The sequence below is a fragment of the Apium graveolens genome, chromosome 4 (genome assembly GCF_009905375.1).
Source record: "Apium graveolens cultivar Ventura chromosome 4, ASM990537v1, whole genome shotgun sequence".
Classification (NCBI taxonomy): Eukaryota; Viridiplantae; Streptophyta; class Magnoliopsida; order Apiales; family Apiaceae; genus Apium; species Apium graveolens.
The window spans coordinates 314,941,428-314,964,359 of record NC_133650.1 but is presented as its reverse complement, the minus strand read 5'-3'; the positions used below and the strand labels follow the sequence as shown (position 1 = coordinate 314,964,359).

The window sequence follows — 22,932 nt, the reverse complement described above, 5'->3', positions numbered from 1 at the left end:
CAAGGTTAATTGTTTAAGGGGGTTGGATACAATTAACTAATAAATCGATTTATCATAGAAGTAAAGTAATAACAATAAAAAATGGTTGAATCAAATAACAATTTATATTGATCTTTAATAAACTGTTACAAAACTCTCTCAAGAACAATATTCTTAAGTGCTGCTAGGTTATAATAATACTCGAGTTAAGCACACCACAAAGTGATAACCTATTCTGCATTTATATATCACACAGCTACACAATCAATTCCTATCAATTACAAGTTATGTTACAGTATAAATTATCAAGTTTCTATACATAACTAAATTAACAACCACGATCCTATAAATCAGTAGATTCTGATTTATCCTGTAGTCGCGACTTATCCAGTCATATCGTAACGGTCCTCATATCCTGATGCATATCCTGACTGCATCAGATCCTGACACTTGACAAATCCTGACTGTCAGACAGATCCTGACTGGCTTCATATTCTGACGCCTCCTCTTAATAAATTCTGACTCCATAGTAGATCCTGATTTCTGACATAGACAATTTCCAACATTAGGCGTACTGCCAATGGACATTTTGGGCAGTTGAAATTGAAAAATAGTGTATTTTGGGCATTCTTTCACATAAAATAATATATAACACTAACGCGGTTTTAAAAAAAAACTATTGAATCAGGTTAAAACAAAGTTATAATATGAAAAATAATTTGTTACTCAATATAATCACATTGAACTAACACAAAATAATATATACAACTCATCTGAGCTAAAATAAAATAATGTTCCACCCGAGCTATATTTAAATTTAAAATAAACTAAATATATTAACTTGGAGTTGGTTGATATAACATGGTTTTCCTATGCCTTTAATATCCATAATTTTTTTATTAAAATTAGAAACCCACAAACTAATTAATTCTCAGTTAAGTATTCTAATTAAAACACATGACATATTGAATTGGACGTGGTTAATAATTTCGAAACTATTTAGTTGGGCCAAGTTCCGAACCTAAGTATTTTAAAACCTAATTTAATAATTCTAATTGTTTTAACAAATTATTTACATATATTCACATGTCAACTAATCATAGATAGCTATTTTAATAAAAATATATTCGGGTATACTTAAGCCATATTTTGTTTAAATAAAAAATATTAAAATTATAATTATTTAAAACAACCGTGCATCGCACGGGTTATAGGTTAATATCTATATTAAATTATAATAAGAAAAACATGGTATAATTGTTGATAGTCATGTTTACCATCGAAAGAATAGTGACCGTTAGATCATTATTAAATAAATAACAGTTGTTGGATCTTTTGTTACATAATATTCACTATCTAACTAATTTACCAGAAGCCCAAAGTTCGAATTCCGCCAATAAAAAATATAAAAAGATTTTATATTCTTATCTATAAATAATATATCTCATTTATTAATAAATTGATAATCTTATATATATATATATACATACATACATATATATATATATATACAATTTTTACAAGTATAAAATATTTATATAAATTTTATTAGGATGTGTTGGAATTAATTTAATCTAAACTTGTGTTGAAATTAAATATATTAGGAAGTAATATTGGTTTGAATAAGTCTCAATTAGTAGAGACAATTTAGGAAGTTATGAAGATATGGTATGATGCAGTTTGATTTTAATTCCTTGTTTTTAGGAGCATTTTGTGTAATCAGTTTTCTATTTAAGTTGTAATATCAAAAGCTTTGGTGAGTTAATCAATATATTGATTCCTCCAGACATACTTGTATTAGCTATATATTTTTATCATCTTGCTAGCTACATTCTGGTATCAGAGCCTGTTAAGGCAATTGTATGCCTAAAATACAACCCAAACACACAAACATTGAGATGGAACCGTCCAAGGCGAAGGAGGGATCTATTGGCTTAAGCTACCCAATGCTTACCAGAAGCAACTATACAGCTTGGTCATTAAAGATGAAAGTGTTTATGAAGGCGCAAGGAGTTTGGGATGCCATTGAAATGAAGGATCCCAAAGAAACCATAGATGAGAAAATGGTACAGATAGCCCTTGCTGCAATATATCAAGGTGTGCCAGACGATATATTGTTGACCATCGCTGAGAAGAAGACCGCTAAGGAAGCTTGGGACGGGATCAAAATATTGTGTATGGGTGCGACGCGAGTTAAGGAGGCAAAAGTGCAGACCTTAAGAAGTGAGTTTGAGTCCCTGGTGATGAAGGAAACAGATCAGGTGGATGATTTCTGTATGAAGCTACGTGGTATTGTCACAAATATATGAGTTCTTGGTGAAACGATAGAGGAATCGAGCGTGGTGAGAAAAATACTAAGAGTTGTTCCCGACAAGTTTCTACAAATCGCCTCGAATATAGAACAGTTCGCAGATATAAAAACTTTGATAGTTGCGGAGGTAGTGGGCCGTCTAAAGGCCCACGAGGAGAGAATGAAAGGAAAGTCTGAAAGTACAATTGGACAGTTGCTACTAATTCAGGAAGAGTGGGCGAAGAGGTCAAACAAAAATGGGCCATCAACAACTCATATTCAAAGACAAAGAGGTGGATTTGGAGGTCGTGGCTGAGGTAGACATGGTCCACGATACCATGGTGGGGGCAAAGGAAATTTTCAGCAATACCAAAATAAAAATGAAGGGACAAACAGAGGCTACAATAACACTCGAGATAGAGGCACGGTGAAGTGTTTTAATTGCCAGGTCTATGGACACTATGCACACGAATACAGAAAACCAAAGAAAGAAAAAGAAAAGGTTAAGGAGCAGAGTCAGGAGTCGAACCTTACAAATTTAGAGGATGATGAACCCACACTCCTTTTAACTGAAGGGGAGGTTGTATTATTAAATGAGGAGAAGGTGTTGCCTAGTTTCTATCAGAAGGAAGGAACAATGGGGAACGGAAGCCTGTGGTACTTAGACAATGGTGCCAGTAATCATATGACGGGATATCGTGAAAAATTTAGCGAACTGAATGAAAATGTGACAGGCCATGTGCGTTTCGGAGATGGGTCAACGGGGAAAATAAAAGGAAAGGGAACAATAATTTTTAATTGTAAAAATGGGAAGGAACATGTGCTTAAAGAAGTGTATTTCATTCCGACATTGTGCAACAACATCATTTCGTTGGGACAATTATCAGAAGATGGGAACAAAGTAGTGATGAGTGGTCACCATCTGTGGGTGGGAAACTATTGATGAAAGTTCAAAGATCAGCCAATCGACTATACAAGATAGTCATTGAAGAGAAGAACATTATGTGTATGCTATCGAAGAATGAAGAACAAGCATGGTTGTGGCACGCAAGACCGGGCCACGTAAATTTTCATTCGCTGCAGATCATGTCAGACAGAGAAATGGCACGTGGACTCCCGAAACTAACAAAACCAAAAGCCGTGTGTAATGGTTGTTTGCTGGCAAAACTATCAAAGAAATCCTTCTCGCAGAAAACTGAGTTTATGGCGAAGCACAAACTGGATTTAGTGCATGCAGATTTATGTGGACCGATATCCCCTCCAACACCGGCTGGGAACAGGTATATGTTTTTGTTAGTAGATGATTATAGTCATGCAATGTGGGTTTTTATGTTGAAAATAAAAGATCAGGCATTTGAAGCATTTAAAAAGTTTAAGGCATTGGCTGGAAAAGAGGAAAAGGATACGATTAAAGTACTACGGATGGATAGAGGTGGAGAGTTTACATCGAAAGAATTTGATGAATTTTGTGCAAATGCTGGCATCAAAAGACACCTGACTGCTCCCTACACCCCCCAACAAAATGGGGTAGTCGAGAGGCGAAACAGGACGGTGATAGCTATGACGAGAAGCTTATTGAAGGAGAAAAATATGCTGGACGTGATGTGGGGAGAGGCTGCACGGCATTCAATTTATATCTTAAACCGAGTGCCAACTTAGGCGTTGAATGGTGAAACCCCCTAGGAAGCCTGGACTGGAGTTAAACAAAAAGTGGATCACTTACGGGTATTTGGATGTTTGGTGCATGTCAAGACACAAAATGTTGCACTAGGAAAACTCGATGACAGAAGTGTTAAAATGGTTATATTGGCAAGGAGCCTGGAACCAAGGCGCACAGGCTGTTCAATCCGAATACTGGGAGACTACATGTCAGCCGTGATGTGGTGTTCGAGGAAGATAAAGGATGAAATTGGCAGCCTAATAAAATACAAGGTAATAACACATCTGGAAATTTTGTCATTGTTAATAATAATGTTGGCGAACAGGCTGGTATGAATACGGAGACGCCTCAAAGTCCTCGTACACCATGTACTACTGGGAGTTTCATGAATGAACAAAATAGTGTTGTTTATGGGTCTGAAGTATCAAGAGACTCAAGTGAACCTCAGCGATTTCGGTTACTAAGTGAGATATATGACGATACAGAAGCGATAGAGATTTCAGATGAGCTTTTATTACTGGGTGTTGAGGAGCCGAAAACATTTGAGGAAGCTAAAGAAAATGAAGAATGGAGGCAGGCTATGAGTGTCGAGATAGAGGCGATTGAGAGAAACAAAAGGTGGGTCTTAACTGATTTGTTAGAAGGTCGAAAACCCATAAGTTTGAAGTGGGTTTACAAAGTTAAGAAGGATACAAATGGAGATATAGTGAAGTAAGGCCAGGCTCGTGGCGAGAGTTTATGTGCACAAAAAAGGAGTGGATTACGACAAGGTTTTCGATGGTGAGGCTGTTATTAGCTATGGCTGCAAAACAAGGATGGCAAGTGCATCATCTAGACGCGAAATTTGCTTTCTTGAATGGGGATTTGATGGAGGAAGTATATGTAATGCAGCCTACTGGTTTTGAGAAAAGAGGTGAAGAGCATAATGTCTATCGTTTGTTGAAGGCACTCTACGGTTTGAAACAGTCACCAAGAGTATGGTATTCACGTTTAAACAAATTTTTGAGAAGCTTATGTTTTTCGAGATGCCCTTATAATCATGATGTGTATACAAGGCGAGAAGGAAATGAATGTTTGATTGTGGGCGTGTACGTTGATGACTTGTTGGTGACAGGGTCAAGTACTGAAAATATTTTGAAGTTCAAGATGCAGATGAAAAGCGAATTTGATATGAGCGATATTGGGAAGCTGGCCTACTACCTGGGTTTAGAAGTGAAGCAAGAGAAGGAGTTTATTGAAGTAAAGCAGACAACATATGGTAAAAGAATTTTAGAGAAGATGAACATGTCAATGTGTAAGCGAGTAAAATTTCCCATGGAATCGAAGGTGCAGATCGATAAAGATGAAGGTGGACAATTGGTGGACTCAACATTATACAAGAGCGTTATTGGTGAATTAAGGTACCTTGTGCATACTCGTCCGATATTTCATATTCTGTGGGTGTATTAAGCAAGTACATGGATAAACCAACTGTGCTACATTTTACTGCTATGAAGAGAGTGCTGAGATATGTGAAAGGGACACTTAATTATGGTCTTGTGTATCATCGAGGAACTGGGAATTATATTCTAAGTGGGTACTCGGATAGTGATCATGCTGGAAGTTTAGATGACAGAAAAAGTACGACTGGTATAGCGTTTTATTTGAACGAGAATCTGATAACATGGGTGTCTCAGAAGCAGAGGTGCGTGGCCTTGTCATCATGCGAAGCGGAGTTTATGGTTGTCATTGCAGCAGCCACTCAAGGAATATGGTTACAAAACCTGATGAAGCAGATTGCAGATATGCGTGATATATGTGGATAACAAATCCGTGATAAACTTAACTAAGAATCCGATTGTTAATGGAAGGAGCAAACATATAGATATGAGGTTCCATTTTATTAGAGATTACGTGGAACGGGGAGAGATCGAAGTGAAGTATGTGAATACACAGGAGCAGAGGGCAGATGTCTTAACCAAGCCGTTAACAACAGCTAAATTTGAAGAGATGAGGATGCTACTCGGAGTGAAGAGTTTAGTCAAATAAGTTTAGATGAAGGGAGAGATTGTTGGAATTAATTTAATCTAAACTTGTGTTGAAATTAAATAAATTAGGAAGTAATATTGGTTTGAATAAGTCTCAATTAGTAAAGACAAATTAGGAAGTTATGAAGATATGGTAGGATGCAGTTTGATTTTAATTCCTTGTTTTTAGGAGCATTATGTGTAATCAGTTTTCTATTTAAGTTGTAATACCAAAAGCTTTGGTGAGTTAATCAATATATCGATTCCTCCAGACATACTTGTATTAGCTATATATTTTTATCATCTTGCTAGCTACAGGATGTAAGTTAGTCTTTCTAAACCACGAGATAGGAGAGATGATAACACCGTCATGTACAATATGTTGATGGATTTTTCCGAGAAGGTTGTAAAACTTTCTTAATTGTCTGTTAAAACTCAGATGATTTTGAAATTGGAATGCTCAGATGCATTTTAATTATAATATATATTTTTTAATATACAGGCTAGTTAAAATAGAACTTTTAAAAATTAATTGCGTTCATATGTGTTTTCCAAATAAGTAGGTCCTAAATACATTATTTTAATTATATTAATTAAAATGGTTTTAAATTAAAATGGTTTTTAAAATTAATTAGGTATGTTAAAATAAATATAAAATAAATAAGCCTATGATTTTTTTTTACTTTTCTTTTAATAATATTAGGTTATATAACGATGCACGAGTTTTTCATTGTAAAACATTATTTATTTGCAAAATAATACACACACACATTAATATTAATATTCATATACATATAATATCTATGTCTTAAAAGAAAGTTTTAAAAATCATCAATTCAAGCATCGTAGCATTGAAAGCATACTTGAGGTTAGTTGTAACTAGACTTAGGATTTTGTTTTTTTGTTATTCGGTGAGGATGGCGAGATGGATCGATAGCATGACGATTAAGATGTGGTTGTATAATTGTGCATATATGATGTATCATAAATTTGTTTAGTTGTAGTTGTATTTGTTTATTGACAGAAAAAGAAATTGGGAGATAAACGGGAGAAACAAGAGTGTTGAAATGAAAGATAGATGAGGATAATAATAGTTTCGAGATGATGCGCACACATAACACATTTTTTAATATGATTTTCAAACTATTTTTGAAAAAAAATACATTTTAAATTTTTTTATTCGTAACAATATATTTTTTTAATTTATTTTCAATAATAAACTTTTACAACTCAATATAATCAGATGCAATTGCACAATCTCGAATATAACGAAAAGCAACCTTGAATGCAAGTAAAAATTATTTCAATTATCTTTTAGAAAACATTGCTTTTTTTTACATATTTAGTCATTTTTTATTGCAAACTAAGTACAAAATTTTTATATACAAGTAGATTTTGACTTGTCTATATCTCTTTGGACTTCTCTATAAATTAATACTCTCTAAAGTGATAACATCTCTAAATTAATAAAATATCTCGAACAGTATTAAAAATTAATAACCCCTCTATCGTGATAATTAGTATTTTTTAGAAAATTTTAGTGTTAAACATCGGTCCCAATTTTCACATAAAGTGATAATTTCAATTAAATACATATATTTCATGTCCCCTATGAATCAGAAAAATATTTCATGATACTAACTTGCTTTAGGTTTGATTGTCCAATAACTTTTACATTATCTAATATCTCCCGAATTGTCTTCGCCTCATTTTTATGGTCGCCCTCTTGTTGCAATAAGAATATCTCTATTGATTGTAATATTTGAATAACGCTAGATGTAGGAATTTTAGGTATCTTGTGACTATCATCTTTTCTTCATCCGCCTCCAATTAATTTTTTATTTGATTGACTTAGCAATGTCTCAACAATATCTTATTCCGTTGGAGTGTAGAAAATCTCTTGCTTGGCCGGAAAATTAAGTAATTGATTAACATTCATTGGATTCTTATACTACATGTTCTGTATTAGGTCTTTTAGCTCTTGATAACAACATGTGTGTCATTATCTTTCTCCGTAATCTTTTTTTATAATTTTAATTAGTTGCATATATACATATAAGATGTACAATGTATATTAGTAATTAAAATTAAAATTAAATTATTTTTAGACAGATATAAAATTTAATATTTCAACGTGCAATGCACGCATTTTAATATTTTGACGTGCAATGCACGAATTTTCTATTTTTATCTAACAAATGTTTATTAATTTGAAATAGCTAAAAAACATCAAATTAAAGTCAAACAAATAAAAAAATTATCGAGTTTCGTTTAATTTTAAAATCAGAATTTGACGATTTTACAGCCCACGAAGTTATGTTTAATTTAGTGATGGTTTAAAAATTTTGTCCAACAAATAATATCCAGAAATTAAAAAAAAATTACGAATTTTGCATTATTATTCTATTCAATTTAGGATGCTACTCCTTTTTTTATTTAAATCATATATTCTATTCAATTTAGAAAACTGTTGGCTATAGAAGGTTTTGTGAAGAATTATGAGTCACAATGTATATACACTTTTATTATTATATCTAATTTTATAATCTAAAGTGTAATTTATTATCTTTTATAATCTAACGGTTGAGATTGTTTTGATATCTGGGTAAGATCCCCTCGAACGATATTATATAATAAGGATTTATATAATCTATCTATAATATAAATCATGTTGCATGTATACATTTACACCCCCTACCCCAAGACTTCACCTATAATTACCAATTTTGCCATCCCAACTCTTCTACCTTTCCTACATCCATATATGCATACATTATGACATTCTGCCACCTGTCCATATATGAGGACCACTATTTTTTGTTATTAGGTGCACAACTCCTCTTTGTGGTCCAACACAGTCAAGCAAATTGGGAGCAACAAGCACGGGTACAACTTCATTTCTTTTGTCTCCTTTCCTTTTCAATGTTAGAAGACTTTGCATAGTACTTCCATTTTGTCTCCTGGTAGTGCCCATTACTATATCTGTTCGTTCATTTTGAAGTTTTAAATTCATTTTTTTTGAAACTTTAGACCATGCCCAGCTACCTTCTGTGTTTGAAGTTTTGAATTCCTTTTTTTATATGTTTTGTTGTTTATTGTGTGCTTCTTTCATCACCTTCATAATTATTGGGATTGATTTTTCAAATACAAAGGGAAATAAAAGAGGTTTATGTTTTGTTGAGTTTGTTGTCATTAGATCTGAATTTAAAAATCTAACAACTTTTGTGTTGTTTTGCAGGCATCTTACAATCATCTTAAGCTTGATAATTTCAATTTTTTCGCTCTGATTTGGGTATTTTAAGAAATGATATTCATTTAATTTCTAGAATTTGGCTGAATAATTGATGTTTTTCTGTTAAGCCTCTGCAATTTCTATACCTAAAACTGGTGTTTTTTTCTAGGATCCACTGTGAAGAAACGAATGAAGCCTAATGATGCTAACAAGGAGAATGTTGGTGTGTAAATACTGTATCCTCATTCATTACTTTTGTATGAACATTTATTATAAACTGTTTTGATAATGTCAGTTTTAAGAATTTATATATTTATGATGAAAGATATGTAGTTATTTATAACTAAATCTGGTACTACATCTTCAGATTTTATAGTTGGACATTATCAATGGCCATGTTATCATGATTGGATGTTTTAAATGCACATATCACTCTCCATTTTTCCATTATTCATGTTTCTATGACTAAATCTGGTACTACATCTTCAGATTTTATAGTTGGACATTATCAATTGCCATGTTATCATGATTGGATATTTTGGTTTAACCTTTTTGTTGGTTTGACTAAATCTGATATTTTGATTGAAGAAATGATATTTGTGTTTTTTGTTCAACAACAGAGTCCTCATCCCAAAATCCTCAGCAAAATGCCCAAAGAAACACAGGTAATAAAGATGTTCCTGTAAATACCTTGAAAGCGACACCCAAATCAAATCTCTCTGAAGGTAATGTATTTAGACCAATAGAGAATTATTATATGTTCTTGGTGTATAGATTACATTATTAATGCACTGAAACACGTTTTAATGTATTTGCAGATATTATCCATGATTCTGGTGTTTTTAGAAGTCCGCTTTCTGATGTTTCTGACAGATTGAATCGAAGTATGTAATTTGCATTTTTTTTATATTATAATTATTTAATGCGATAAATTGTTTACATCTTTTATCTGTATTTGATTAGGTACCATATCAATTAAATAATGTTTAATTTATGTTTTGGCAAGTAAGAAACTGAGTGTTCATAGAGTTCATGAACGCCATGCAGGCACTTTTGAAAAAGGACGTGAATTGTCTAACGTTGGTAATGAAAAACTCTACCCAAAATATTCTTTGCATACTTGACTATAATTTCCGTATATAGATTTTAATTGATTTGATTAACAGGTAATTTTGTTGGGAATTCATATGTGAATGAGCAAATTGTAAATACTAAACAAAGTCGATTTGTGGCTCCCGAAATTTCGGCATCATCAGCTTCATGATTGTTTGAAGAATCTTCCATTCCTGATGTTGACTATGAGAATGCTGGTCTGTTGTTCATACATTGTTTGTTTTGCATCTATTGTTCCTTTAAACACCACATTCATTAAATTTGTAATAACACCTTATGTTTCAGAGCAAAATTTGGTTGGTGAAAATGTTGTTGATGGTTTGAGTGATGATGAAGAGGATCTACCTTGGGATGATGGTCAGAAGATTTTATCCATGTTCTATTATTTTGCTTGCCTAATAACAATTCTGATTGTTATTTCATAAAAATGTAGAATATGTCCATGATGAAGATGCAGGTGCTTTTTCGGAAGAAAGTGATGTTTTTAAGAATGACAAAATGCAGAATGAGGCTGCTATTCCTGGTTTTTTCTCTGTTACATTATTTTGACAATTTTTTTTATTTGTCACTGTTTAGGTCTAATATTATGAGCCTATTTTGATTAGCAGATGGTTATGTAACCTTAGGATCTCCTGATGTAGAATGTCCCAAGTGTCGTGCTATAATGTGGAAAGAAGAGAGGGTTAATAAGAATGTCACCCGTGGTTTGCCTAAGTTTAGCATTTACTTTTGACAAGGTCAAATAAAATTGCCCGAAACTCCTCCAATTTCTTCATACCTATTTGAGCTGTACAATAATAAGGCTAAGTCCATACATTTCAAGAAAACATCAGGCTCCATAATGCCATATTTACTTTTATATCTATGGGTGGTAAGGTGGATAACTCTATCAATCGTGGCAGAACTCCTTACATATATCGGCTTAATGGTCAAAATCATCATGTTTTCGGTACTCTCATACTGGATGAAGGAGAAGATCCCAAATTTTGTCAACTTTATGTATATGATAGTGAGCACGAGGTTGATAACCGAACGAAGTGGGTTAAAGTTGATGATGGTGACGAAATAGATACTGGAATTGTTGAAGGGTTGATTAGAATGTTGGATGATACTAATCATTTGGTTCGCAAATTTCGTTACACCCGTGATCATTTCAGAGAGGAGCCTATAAGAGACCTGAAGATAAAGATTAAAGTAAGTCGTTCAGAGAGTGGGCGTGAGAATAATATTGGTCCTTCTGATGAAGTTGCCATTATAATGGTTGGAGATGAAAAAACCACTATTGGTGAACATGACATTATTTTAGAGAAACAAAATAAAGATCTTGAAAGAATCTTAACTATTCCTCCATCTCTAATGGAACTACAGTACCCACTTCTGTTTCCCGCTGGCGAGGATGGATATCATGATGAAATATCTTATGTTGATCCTGAGAACCAGTCTAAGAAGAAACGTAAGCGGATAATAATGAAAGAGTATTTTGCTTACAAGTTACAAGTACGCCTGAATGAAGGTATTGTTGGAATAAAATTTCTTATTTAAATTTTTTCAATTTCAAATTACAATATAGGTTATTGTTCTTTATTCTTACAAATATTAGATTTTTAATACAAACAGGATTACAAGTTCGATTGAGCGGTAGATTGTTCCAGCAGTATGTAGTTGATGATTTTTCATGTATTGAGCAATCGCGTCTCTGGTGGTTGCGTACTCATCAGACCATTCTTAGGAATGATCTTTATATTAATATAGCGAAGAAGGTAAGGAATGGAAACTTGGATTCAACCACCACTGGGAAAGGTTTTGTTCTTCCAGCAAATTTCATGGGATCTAAAAGATATATGCAGCAGAATTTTAAAGATGCTCTTGCCGTTTGTCGTGTTGCTGGTCACCCTGACATATTTCTAACGATGACATGTAATTCTCAATGGAATGAAATATAAGAAATGATGAAGAAATTACCTGGTTGTTCTGATTCTGATTCTCCAGATATAATATCACGTGTGTTCCACTTGAAACTGGAGCAGTTGCTAGATGACATAAAGACCAAACATTACTTTGGAGTATGTATTGGAGGTATTACTTAATTTTGTAACTAAATATATGTGTATGTAACCTGTTTACTGTTATTTATTAAATTTAATTTCCGACTTTTATCATATATTTTCCATTTCAGTGATGTATGTAGTTGAATTTCATAAGCATGGACTTCTTCATGTTCATTTGTTGATTTGGCTTAATTCTGAGTCTAAAAAGAATTTGACTAACAATGCTGATAAATATGTATCTGCTGAACTTTCTGATCCTGAAACAGACCATGTAGGTTATGCTGTTGTGCAATCTTTTATAATTCATGGGCCTTGTAGAATTGATAATCTCAAATGTGTGTGTATGAAGGAATTTAAATGTACGAAGCATTTCCCGAAGAAGTAAGTAAGAAAAATGAATAAAATATTTAATGTTGATGTATATGATTTCATTTGTCCTGACTATTTAATAATTATGACATGTATCAAGCTCAAACATCTTTTGACCAATCCAGTTTTCCAATTTACAAACGTCGTAAAACCAGCATTACTGTTTCTAAAGGAAAATGTAATCTTGATAATCAATGGGTAGTTCCATATAGCCGCGATTTGTTAGTCAAATACCAGTGCCACATGAATGTTGAGATTTGTTGCCATGCACGTAGCTTAAAGTACTTATTCAAGTATTGTCTTAAAGGACACGATCGTGTTACTGTTGAAATAACAGGTCAAAATGGAGGGAACACAGAGAAATCTGATGAGGCAGTTGATGAGATAAATGAGTATTTTGATGGACGTTATATATGTGCATCCGAGGCTGCTAATCGGATTTTTAGTTTTCCAATACATCATCGATCCAAATCTGTTCATCGTTTATCATTCCATTTTCCTGGTGAGAGGAGCTGTACCTTTCGGGAGCAAGAGTGTCTTGAAAAAGTAGTCAACCGTGAGAAGTACTTCCACAGGTCACTGGAAGCATTTTTTAACTGAATCGCACCGATCCTCTTGCCCGTCAATACACTTATGATGAAATTCCCCAATTTTATGTTTGGAATGATACGGATCAGATATGGACACCACAATAAAAGGGGGAAACAGACTAGTCGTCTTTTGTATACACATCACAGTGCCGGTGAATTGTGGTTTTTACGACTGTTGCTGTCAAAAGTTCGTGGTCCTACTTCATTTGATAATCTAAAGATAGTTAATGGTTTGCAATACAGAACTTTCAAGATGCATGTCGTCATTATGGCTTGCTGGATGATGATAATGAATGGCATGAGGTTTTGTCAGATGCTACTAAATCAGGTTTTCCGGTTCAGATTCGCCATTTGTTTGTGCATATTATTGTTAATTGTCAAGTCACAGATATCCAACATCTGTGGAATGAGCATTGGAAGAACGTGATTGATCACATTAGTCTGGTTCGTAGAGACAGATCTGGTGGTTTGTAATCAATTTTAAATGAGAAGTAGCCACAGTTTTATGCTTTGGCAGGTTTGTTCGTGTAGGTTTGTTCGTGTATTATTTTCTGCTCTATTATATTGTTATCCATTTGTATTTATAATGATATTGTACATAATTCATCGTATGGCTTGAACACAATTGTGATGTTTTAGTTTTAATTTTTTATTTAAAATTTATGCAGAGATGGATAAATTGCTACGTTGTATTGTAAAATCTCTAGAATATTTTAAGCAATTACCGATACCCCCTCGAAGTTACTTGCAGACTGGTTTGAATAATTTAGTTATAGATGAAACCAGTTACAACATGTCCGAGATGGTAGCAGAGTTTGATAAGCTATTCCCAAAATGTTATCCTGAACAATTACAGATTTACAATGTTGTTTCTCAATCAGTTAAGGAAAATGATGGTGGATTATTCTTTGCATACGGTAGTGGAGGTTTTGGTAAAACTTTTCTTTGGAAAACTTTTATTTACAAACTAAGGTCTATGGGTCTAATTGTACTCCCTGTTGCTTCTTCTGGGATAGTTGCGACACTTTTGCCTGGTGGTCAGACAGCGCACTCAAGATTCAAAATTTCGATTATTCTTGATGATTATTCATCATGTGGCATTGGCCATGATTCGGATATAGCGGGGCTTATAAAATGTACCAGCCTTATTATATGGGACGAGGCTTCTATGCAGCACCGTTATGCATTTGAATTTCTTGATCGTTCTTTAAGAGACATAATGCGATCGGTTCATCCAAGCAAATATGAGCTGCCATTTAGGGGTATCACAGTTTTGCTTGGTGGTGATTTTCGACAGATTCTTCATGTCATTTCCCTAGGGTCCCATGGCGACATTGTCTCTGCATGTATTACCAGGTCTTACTTGTGGCGTATTGCTCAGATTTACCTTTTAAAGAAGAATATGAGACTTAACCAAGGTCAATCAGAAGAAGAAGTTGTGAGCCTTAAGAATTTTGTCGATTGGGTTCTAGATATTGGTAATGGTAAAGTTTCTCCTCCTTTGAATGGTCGTTATGAAGTTGCAGAAGATGATATTATTGTGCCTGCCCAGTTCTGTGATCCAGAAATGAAAAATGATGTGCGCAATATGATCCAATGGACATATCCTGATTTCTTGAACATGTACAAGTCTCCACGCTACCTAAGTGAAAGAGCAATTTTAACTCCTACAAATCAGGTTGTCACTCATTTGAATTCCGCAATTGTTGATACTATTCCTGGGGAATACATTTCCTATTTTAGTGTGGATCGGGCTAAAGATTTTGGTGGTATCGTATCTGATTTAAGCTTTGCGTTCCCACCGGAATATTTAAACTCCATAAATATTCCTGGGCTACCACCAAATGAGCTAAAACTGAAAGAAGGAGTTGTTGTAATGCTAATGCGTAATTTGAATCAAACCCTTGGTCTGTGTAATGGTACTAGAATGATGGTTACTAGGTGTTTTAAATTATTTGTTGAATGTGAAGTTATTTGTGGTGCCTCGGTTGGCACGAAACATTTTATACCCAGAATGAAGTTAATTCCTACGGAGACAAAGCTACCTTTCAAGCTTATTTGGAAGCAAATGCCTCTTCAAATTTGCTACTCTATGACCATCAATAAATCACAAGGTCAGTCTCTTGAAAGGGTTGGTCTTTTCCTTCCTAATCTAGTTTTTACGCATGGGCAACTTTATGTTGCCTTCAATCGTGTTACCTCTCCAGACGGACTGAAAGTATTTATCGATTCCCCAACTGGTGCTTCAACAAATTTAACGTGCATTGTTGTTTTCAAAGAAGTTTTTTATAATCTTCCAGCAATCTGAGTAGTATTAGTAAACGTTTATTGGATGTTGACGAACTAATTTTTGTAATGCATAAATTTGATGAATTCATTTTTTGATTTGTTATTTACCCATTACATACTTTATTGTATAAGTTTTTTCCAGTGAGTTATTGGAAAGGATTGAAATTGGATGAATGAAAATATTTTTGCTACAAAAGAAATTTTTTACTAAACATATTTTAAGTTTATAGTTCGTTATGATGTTGATCCTGTTGTGAACCTTCCATTTGTGCTATATTGTAATATTGTCTTACTTTTGTTGTCACATGTTGAAGTGTTGAGAAATTGAATGTATTTTCTTATTTTTACCTTTACCCTTTTTGTTCTTATCATGTATTTAGTAAAACCTTATCTCTCCAGTGATCTAACCTTTTTTGTTATATTACTTCTTTTTTTTAGTCATGATGGCTGGAAAATGGCAATGCTTTTACCATTTTTGTGTAAGACAGACCTTTCATTTCTTTACTATTTACCATTGTACTGCATATACAATATTATCATATATAGCTACAACCTGAAAATTTTATAGGTAGTTTTATAAATTTTCTTCTCTGCCAAAAACTTGAGATTCAGTTAGTTGAAAATATTTTCTTTAATTTCACTGAAGTACCTAAGATGAAGTTCAAAAAATATGATAGTGTGCAGTATCTGAACTCTGAAAAGAGTGAATGGTCCTTATGTGTTAGGGATCAAGTAGTTTAGAAAGGCATTAACCGAAATAACAATGAATTTCGTGGTTTCAACATAATATTTGTAGATGATCAGGTATTGATCACATGATTCTATTTAAAATTTGTTTAATAAATGTATAGATTTACTTATTTTTTTTTCTGAATATAGAACTGCAGAATCCATGCTTTTATTAGTAACAAGATTTCTGTTGGTTTTGCTGAAGACCTTAAAGAAGGAGATGTATATACTGTTTCAAATTTTAAGGTTAAGAAGTATGAAGGAGATGAAACTAACAGAACAGTGAGGACGGACAAACATATATACTTCGACTCAGAGACAAAGTTTGAACATTTGAAGGAAGACTGCTGTAATATACCTAACTACTCCTTTGATTTATTTGCTCTTGAAGATCTGGCCAAATACGTCACTGATAATCGATATTTGATTGGTATAAATATCTTTCATTTATTTCAACTGTATAAGTATCTTTTATATATATATTCTGAGCAATTAATTCAAAGGTCTTTAAAATGCTTCTGTAGATGTAATTGGAGTAGTTGATACTGCTAACCCCAGTTGTGTCTTTTCAAAGGAAGATCAGAAAAAGTCACACTTAAAATTTAAGATAACAGATGGAAGGTATTGATATCCTTCTTAATTGCACATTTCCACCTTTTTATTTTCTTTTTATTTATGTCCCTATATATGACAGTTTTTTGCCTAATTTGATAATTTTGTAATAATGTGGTTGGTCTAACCTTTTTTAATGAGTTTGCTGAAAGTTTTGAGAAAGCATTCAAAGAAATTGCAGTGGAGCATGTAATTGTCATTATAGCATATGCTAAAGTGAATAAATATGATGGTAATTCATTGCTATTTTATCTTTAAATTGCAATCCCTGACTCCTTACTGAATTGTGTATTAACTATGTAACCAATTTTCATTTCAGGAGAAATAGGTCTTAAGAACTTCCCAACAACCAGATTTTATCTGCAACCTAATCATTTCAGTGGTAAAGAGTTCCAAAACCGGTTTGACAATATTAAATTAAATTATGTTAATATTTATATCAGATTATATTGTTATTAATAGGTTTTAATGCAGGATGGTTGAAATGGATATCGTGAAAGAAATTGATAACAAGTTACACACTATGCAGGAAATAAAAAATATGGGAGCAGACATTATTGATGTAAAAGAATTAGAGATTATAATATTTGTCCATCTAATTGAAAGTGTTATATGCACTCACTATTAGTTATTACTCTGCAGAAAAATGTTTCATGTCAAGTCTTTGTGAAGAAGGTTGAAGAAAAGAATAATTGGTATGACAATGTATGCATCAGTTGCAGTAAAAAGGTTAATATTGTTGATGGAAGGTTTCGATGTAATGATTGTAATAGAAACATACCCTTTCCTGAGAAGCGGTATGAATTACTTATTCATAATTTTTAATTTTAGTTTTGTTATTTCTATGCTTAACTGAACTGGTGTAAAAAATTATGTTTGATGAAGTTGGCTTTAATAGGAGATTTGTGAGAAGCTCAATAGGCACGTGTGTGACATGCATTGGATTGTCTGTTTAGTTGTCCAAGATAAGGAACCTCAAAGGTTTGATGTATTCAGTGAATGATGAGATAGAAAATGAATAGTTTTTTTTAAAGGTAATGAACAGATATAGGTAATGAGGAGACGACCACAAGTTTTTTGAAAATGATATAATTAAATTTATGTCCCTTTTTTTACTAAAAAAATTAAATATGTAACCTAATAAATATTAAATTATTAGATTTTAATAGTAAGTTGAAGGTTATTTGACACCAATAATGCCTTAAATCGTTATTTAATTGAAAATCGAAGGTCCGGAAAATATAACATAGCAACGTTAAAAATCAAATAAAAATCAAATATGTTTATCTAAAAAATATAATTGCATTTATATGTTTAAGAGTAAAGATAAAAATCAAAAAGGGTTTATCAAAAGATTTGTGTAACATAAAATGTTTCCGAAATAGTATGTTCTTCCCATAAATGGTCAATTAATTCATTTTGAAGTGCAATATGTTCCTGGTAACTTTTTCCTGAAGTGGTCCAAGAAATCTTTGATTTGAAATATAAAATTGCTTTTGAATTCGGCATTTATGATTCTTCATTTTAATTCTATTTAAAATTTAGTAAAGAATTTGGCTCCTTAATTTAAGTTTAAGTTAAAAAATAAATGTTGTTTATATTAATTACGTTCTCTTATTAATTATATAATAAAGATTTCAGAATTTTAAAATTGGATCAGATCAGAAATATTATATTCTTCCCACAAATGCTCTAATATCTAATTGAGTATTCTTTATAGCTATAATGAACATACAAATAATCCTTCTTCATTTTTTATTTTTGTACATAGATCCAGGAATTCTTGGAATTGAGTAAACTCATCGATTGGAATAATCTCAACTTATGAATTCGCCACTCTTCAATGTACTTCTAATTTCATATTAATAAAATTAGCTTTTCTCATTAATTTAACTTTTAATTTAAAAATATTTTTTGTTACTATTAATAATATTCTCTTATTAATTCTATATAAAAAAACATTATTTAAATTCTTATAAAATACAAATAACAAAACCATTAATTTTTATGAAACCAAGTTATCCAAATATAAATAGCTTAAGACAATATTTTTTTTGTCTTACATTAGTACTCTGTGCGAATTTTACCTAATTGCAGGACATTAGCCACTACTATTATTACCACCATATTCATAATTGAGTTGATGTTTAAAAGAAGCTAATTCATATTAAATACCTTATAACTAAAGAACATGATATTAAAAAAAAAGTCTACAACTCAATTGCTTAAGAGAAGCAAAAACAATCTTTGTTTATCCAACAATGTGTACGATCACAAATCGAAGAGTGCACAAGTTAGCCATTCATTACTACATACCAATACTAAATCACAAATAACTACCTAATTAATAACTAACACTTCGAACCAATATTCACCCAAGTACACAAATAACAATTTCGTATGTGCAGCTAATTCATTATCACCAATGAAGTCATCCCATCCAATTCCAAAATGGCACTGACGAGCTACTTGCAATGCTTGCACTACCCATTGTCTCCCATCCAATATCAAAGTTGTGTTGGTTCTTCTATCCCAGTTAGAATATATAGGCCTTAAAGCAGTTGCAATCTACTACAATATAACAAGAGTTGGATAATTATAAAAAGATATAGAAAACAGAAAATGTTGTTATACTGTTTCCTTAAGTATTAGTAAACTTACAGCGCCATGACATTTATTAGCAACATGAGAATCTTTCAGTACCACAACGAAAGAAGCTAGTTCTTCATCAAGAATTATGTCTTCATTTACCATATGTTGTTGTTCTTCATCTACAAATTACAGAGTATTTTAATTCTTATTCAGTAGGTTTCACTGAGGTGTAAAACACTAATTTCACAAAGTAGATTACTACAGACCTTCATTGCTTTCAATCAGTTCAATATCACTGTCGCTTTCTACAGAGAAGTCTTTACAATATATTACCAAAAAGAAATTGGAATATTACAAACACATAAAGTTATAATAATGTATAGAGCTAAAAATTCAATCTTTACTATTACATGTTTTCATTCATGCAAATTAACAATATATGTAATACAGTACATGAGGAAGAGTGCAACTCCAGTTCATTAATGCCATAATCTAAGCAGAACAACAGATATATGATTAAAGATATTATGTAAGCTGTCCAAATTTGGTATATTTCAAATTGGAAAAAATCTCACAATAAGCTACCTTCTGCTTCAATTTGTGCATTATCTGAGGAAGAGTGAAAACCCAGAGTCTCATTGTCAGCATCTACTCAGAAGAATACATGTAGCAAATTCAGTATTCTGTCAATACGTAAGAATGATGGTGCTTTCTACTACCAAAAAAAGAAATATAATAATTTAAATAGTAGTAACAATACATAAAATTATAGCTTCTGATGCAGGTATTACATAAATTACAGAGCATATGTGCTAAGTTTCAGTATGTTTCACAGAGGTGGACAATACTAATTTTGTAATGAAGATATGTTACACACCTTCATTCGTGTCCTCTGAAGAAGAGGTAATATCAATCAGCCGAATGTTCGACTCAATTTCTACAAAATTGCAAGAAGAATGTAATGAAGGTTTATAAACTTCACATTAAATATTAAAAAAAAAGAATGATGTAATAATGTGGTTGCAGAAGAATGATGTAATAATGTTAAAATTTAATATTTTGCATTACCTGAGAATGAGTTAGACTATGTTTCATCATTGGCATTATCTTACAGTAAGAATCAATATAGCAGTCCCAATATAATGTTATATCTCTACTTTAGTGTAGTTTCTACTTTAAACAGAAGAAAACTACAATTAAGGTACCTTCTACTTCAATGAGTACATTAGCTGGTGAAGAATTAAACTCCTCTTTGTCATCATCATCATCTTCAAAGAAAAGACCGGTAAATGCATCATTTGTATGAAAATTATCTAAATGATGATGCTTCGTACTGAAAACAAAAGAAATACCTTCAACTAAAGTGCCACTAACACTAGATAAGAAAATCACTTGTGATCCAGGTTCAGGCGGTACAAATTCATCAAGGCATAAATAACCATCATCATTACGGAAATGAGTACCACACTGAGAATCATACACTTCCAACTCAAACTTGCAGCTACCAATATAAGTGAATACAAACATGTGATTACATAAAATCCTATATTTCTGCATGAACCGCTTTAGACCAAATATATTATGTGTTGCTGGATAGAATTTGAAGTTCATTACTTTCCCACCACCAAGATGAACCTCTACAATACCACCATTCAGGTTACGTCCAAATTTTTGAATAAAAACAAGAGGCACTTCCTGTAAATTTTAAATTATTTAGGAAAAATCAATAAAGATTTTAGGTTATCCAACATATAAGTACGATAATATCTATCAAATACCAGGCTAGGATTTTCTATTGTACACCTACGCATTAGTTTAATAAATTTGGGACGAATACTCGATGAAGCATCTACAGTACACAATAAACGAAAAAATATTAAACAGTAGAATGAAAATTGGCAATTAAATACAAAAGATACATTCATTACCTTCATCATTTAAAGGCGCAACACATAAATTTTCTGAGAAAAGTACTACTCTAAATGAATTGCCAGAAAGCTGCTTCGAAAACACCAACTGATCTCCTTCATGAACATTGCAATTACGAACAAACTGAATCCATCCTTTGTCAAAAAAAACCTTACCATTCATCCACTTCAGTTAAATGGTCCAGTAGAATTTACCAAATCCAATTTCAATAAACTGCACAGACTCATTCAACCTCAAAGAAGAACATGCTTGTGATGAAAGAACCTACAAAATTAAAAAAAAACTCATTCAACCTCAAAGAAGAACATGTTAACTGAAACATTGCACAAAGATATTACCCAAATTTTATTTTAGAAAGATATACCTTCAGGCCAGATGCTTCTATCAAATGATTTGCCTCGATACTTAGAGTGTGCATACCAACAAAATTGTAGTAGGCATTATAGCGGTAACACTCAAACAGTTTTGCCACTTCTAAATCACTAAATTTAACATTTTTCAGCAATCCCATCCAATTTCTCTGCCTAACCTAATTGGACATTGTGGTCTAAAGTATAATTAATTGGAACACAGTAGGGATTAAAGATTTCTACATTAAAGTTCCCACCACTTTTATACTCCATGATGACAACGTGATATGGTTTAATATTGTGAAAGCACATCATCTCCTCCAAACCCTCAATATATTCATGGTTTTCAGAGATACGACCAGACCATATAGCATTTGATGGCACATGTAGATATACTTTCTTTGTTAACTTTGATCCACATCTCAGATGAAAAAAGCGGTAATTTCTACAATGAACAATACACACCGAGAATATTAATGAAAAGATGGACAATAACTTTAATTCGTAGATTAAAGAATGCATATCACCGAAATTAATTTATAAAAGGCTTTTGAAGAAATCGAATTGAAGTACAAGACAATAGAAAGAATATTACCAATTGGCCTTATTGGTATGAACAAGCATAATTATGGCATATGAATCTAATCTTACTCTATTCACAATCCATGTCTGTATGAAAATAGAAGAAGAATGTACACATCAAAAAAGATAAATTATTCACATGCAAATGTCAGTACAATTTGAAGTTAAAAGTAATTCATTAAAGTTTAATAGAAAGGAAGTATTACCTAATTTGATATAATCCTTTCCCCAAACTAAATTACGAGTTTGAACACTTTCAATGGGAGATGAGTTTCTGAGAATTTCTATACATGGAAACGAAGGAAGTTGTGTAACTGAAAGTATTTTCGGACAATAAAAACCAACCAGAAACTACCCCACCTACTCTTATTTATTCTTATTTACTGCTTAGTAAAGTCAAATAAAAATATAGCGGTTACATGTTTTAAAATTGTAAAAGTAACTAATTTTACCCAAAAAAGATATGTATGCAATTTTTAAATATTAAAAAAATAAGAGTTTATTCTATATATATATGTATATATACAGTCATAGTTTACTCAAAAAAAATTTATGAATGTAT

General features: G+C 32.3%; 3 protein-coding genes across 5 annotated transcripts; all 3 read left to right on the top strand.

The window, feature by feature from the left end:
- The first annotated feature begins 1,877 nt into the window (after nucleotides 1–1,877).
- On the top strand, nucleotides 1,878–3,212 carry LOC141720250 (uncharacterized). The gene is made up of 3 exons (XM_074522599.1): nucleotides 1,878–2,268; nucleotides 2,410–2,574; nucleotides 2,656–3,212. Exons 1-3 carry the CDS (start codon nucleotides 1,878–1,880, stop codon nucleotides 3,210–3,212), a joined length of 1,113 nt encoding a protein of 370 aa, XP_074378700.1.
- Nucleotides 3,213–8,767: 5,555 nt separating this feature from the next.
- On the top strand, nucleotides 8,768–12,443 carry LOC141717374 (uncharacterized). 3 transcript variants are annotated; one of them, XM_074519439.1, is made up of 9 exons: nucleotides 8,768–8,821; nucleotides 9,174–9,227; nucleotides 9,337–9,390; nucleotides 9,788–9,892; nucleotides 9,986–10,051; nucleotides 10,178–10,250; nucleotides 10,334–10,477; nucleotides 10,566–11,793; nucleotides 11,898–12,443. In XM_074519439.1, exons 8-9 carry the CDS (start codon nucleotides 11,145–11,147, stop codon nucleotides 12,221–12,223), a joined length of 975 nt encoding a protein of 324 aa, XP_074375540.1. In that variant the 5' UTR covers nucleotides 8,768–8,821; nucleotides 9,174–9,227; nucleotides 9,337–9,390; nucleotides 9,788–9,892; nucleotides 9,986–10,051; nucleotides 10,178–10,250; nucleotides 10,334–10,477; nucleotides 10,566–11,144; the 3' UTR covers nucleotides 12,224–12,443. The 3 variants fall into 3 exon arrangements, with proteins under 3 accessions (XP_074375540.1, XP_074375539.1, XP_074375541.1); XM_074519438.1 differs by having other exon boundaries at nucleotides 10,131–10,250; XM_074519440.1 differs by having other exon boundaries at nucleotides 8,808–8,898; nucleotides 10,131–10,250.
- On the top strand, nucleotides 12,227–15,595 carry LOC141720249 (uncharacterized). Its single transcript, XM_074522598.1, has 6 exons — nucleotides 12,227–12,356; nucleotides 12,457–12,709; nucleotides 12,823–13,272; nucleotides 13,375–13,474; nucleotides 13,531–13,753; nucleotides 13,956–15,595. Exons 1-6 carry the CDS (start codon nucleotides 12,227–12,229, stop codon nucleotides 15,593–15,595), a joined length of 2,796 nt encoding a protein of 931 aa, XP_074378699.1.
- Nucleotides 15,596–22,932: the final 7,337 nt, after the last annotated feature.

Excerpts from the sequence above, each read along its gene's own strand:
- LOC141720250 (XM_074522599.1), top strand. The coding sequence starts at position 1,878 with ATGGAACCGTCCAAGGCGAAGGAGGGATCTATTGGCTTAAGCTACCCA. Across the intron at positions 2,269-2,409 it reads TTTCTGTATGAAGCTACGTG|TTGCGGAGGTAGTGGGCCGT; the intron begins GTATTGTCACAA and ends AAACTTTGATAG. Across the intron at positions 2,575-2,655 it reads ACAAAGAGGTGGATTTGGAG|GGACAAACAGAGGCTACAAT; the intron begins GTCGTGGCTGAG and ends ATAAAAATGAAG.
- LOC141717374 (XM_074519439.1), top strand. The coding sequence starts at position 11,145 with ATGGGTGGTAAGGTGGATAACTCTATCAATCGTGGCAGAACTCCTTAC. Across the intron at positions 11,794-11,897 it reads ACAAGTACGCCTGAATGAAG|GATTACAAGTTCGATTGAGC; the intron begins GTATTGTTGGAA and ends TAATACAAACAG.
- LOC141720249 (XM_074522598.1), top strand. The coding sequence starts at position 12,227 with ATGATGAAGAAATTACCTGGTTGTTCTGATTCTGATTCTCCAGATATA. Across the intron at positions 12,357-12,456 it reads CTTTGGAGTATGTATTGGAG|TGATGTATGTAGTTGAATTT; the intron begins GTATTACTTAAT and ends TTTCCATTTCAG. Across the intron at positions 13,273-13,374 it reads CGTGAGAAGTACTTCCACAG|ATATGGACACCACAATAAAA; the intron begins GTCACTGGAAGC and ends GATACGGATCAG.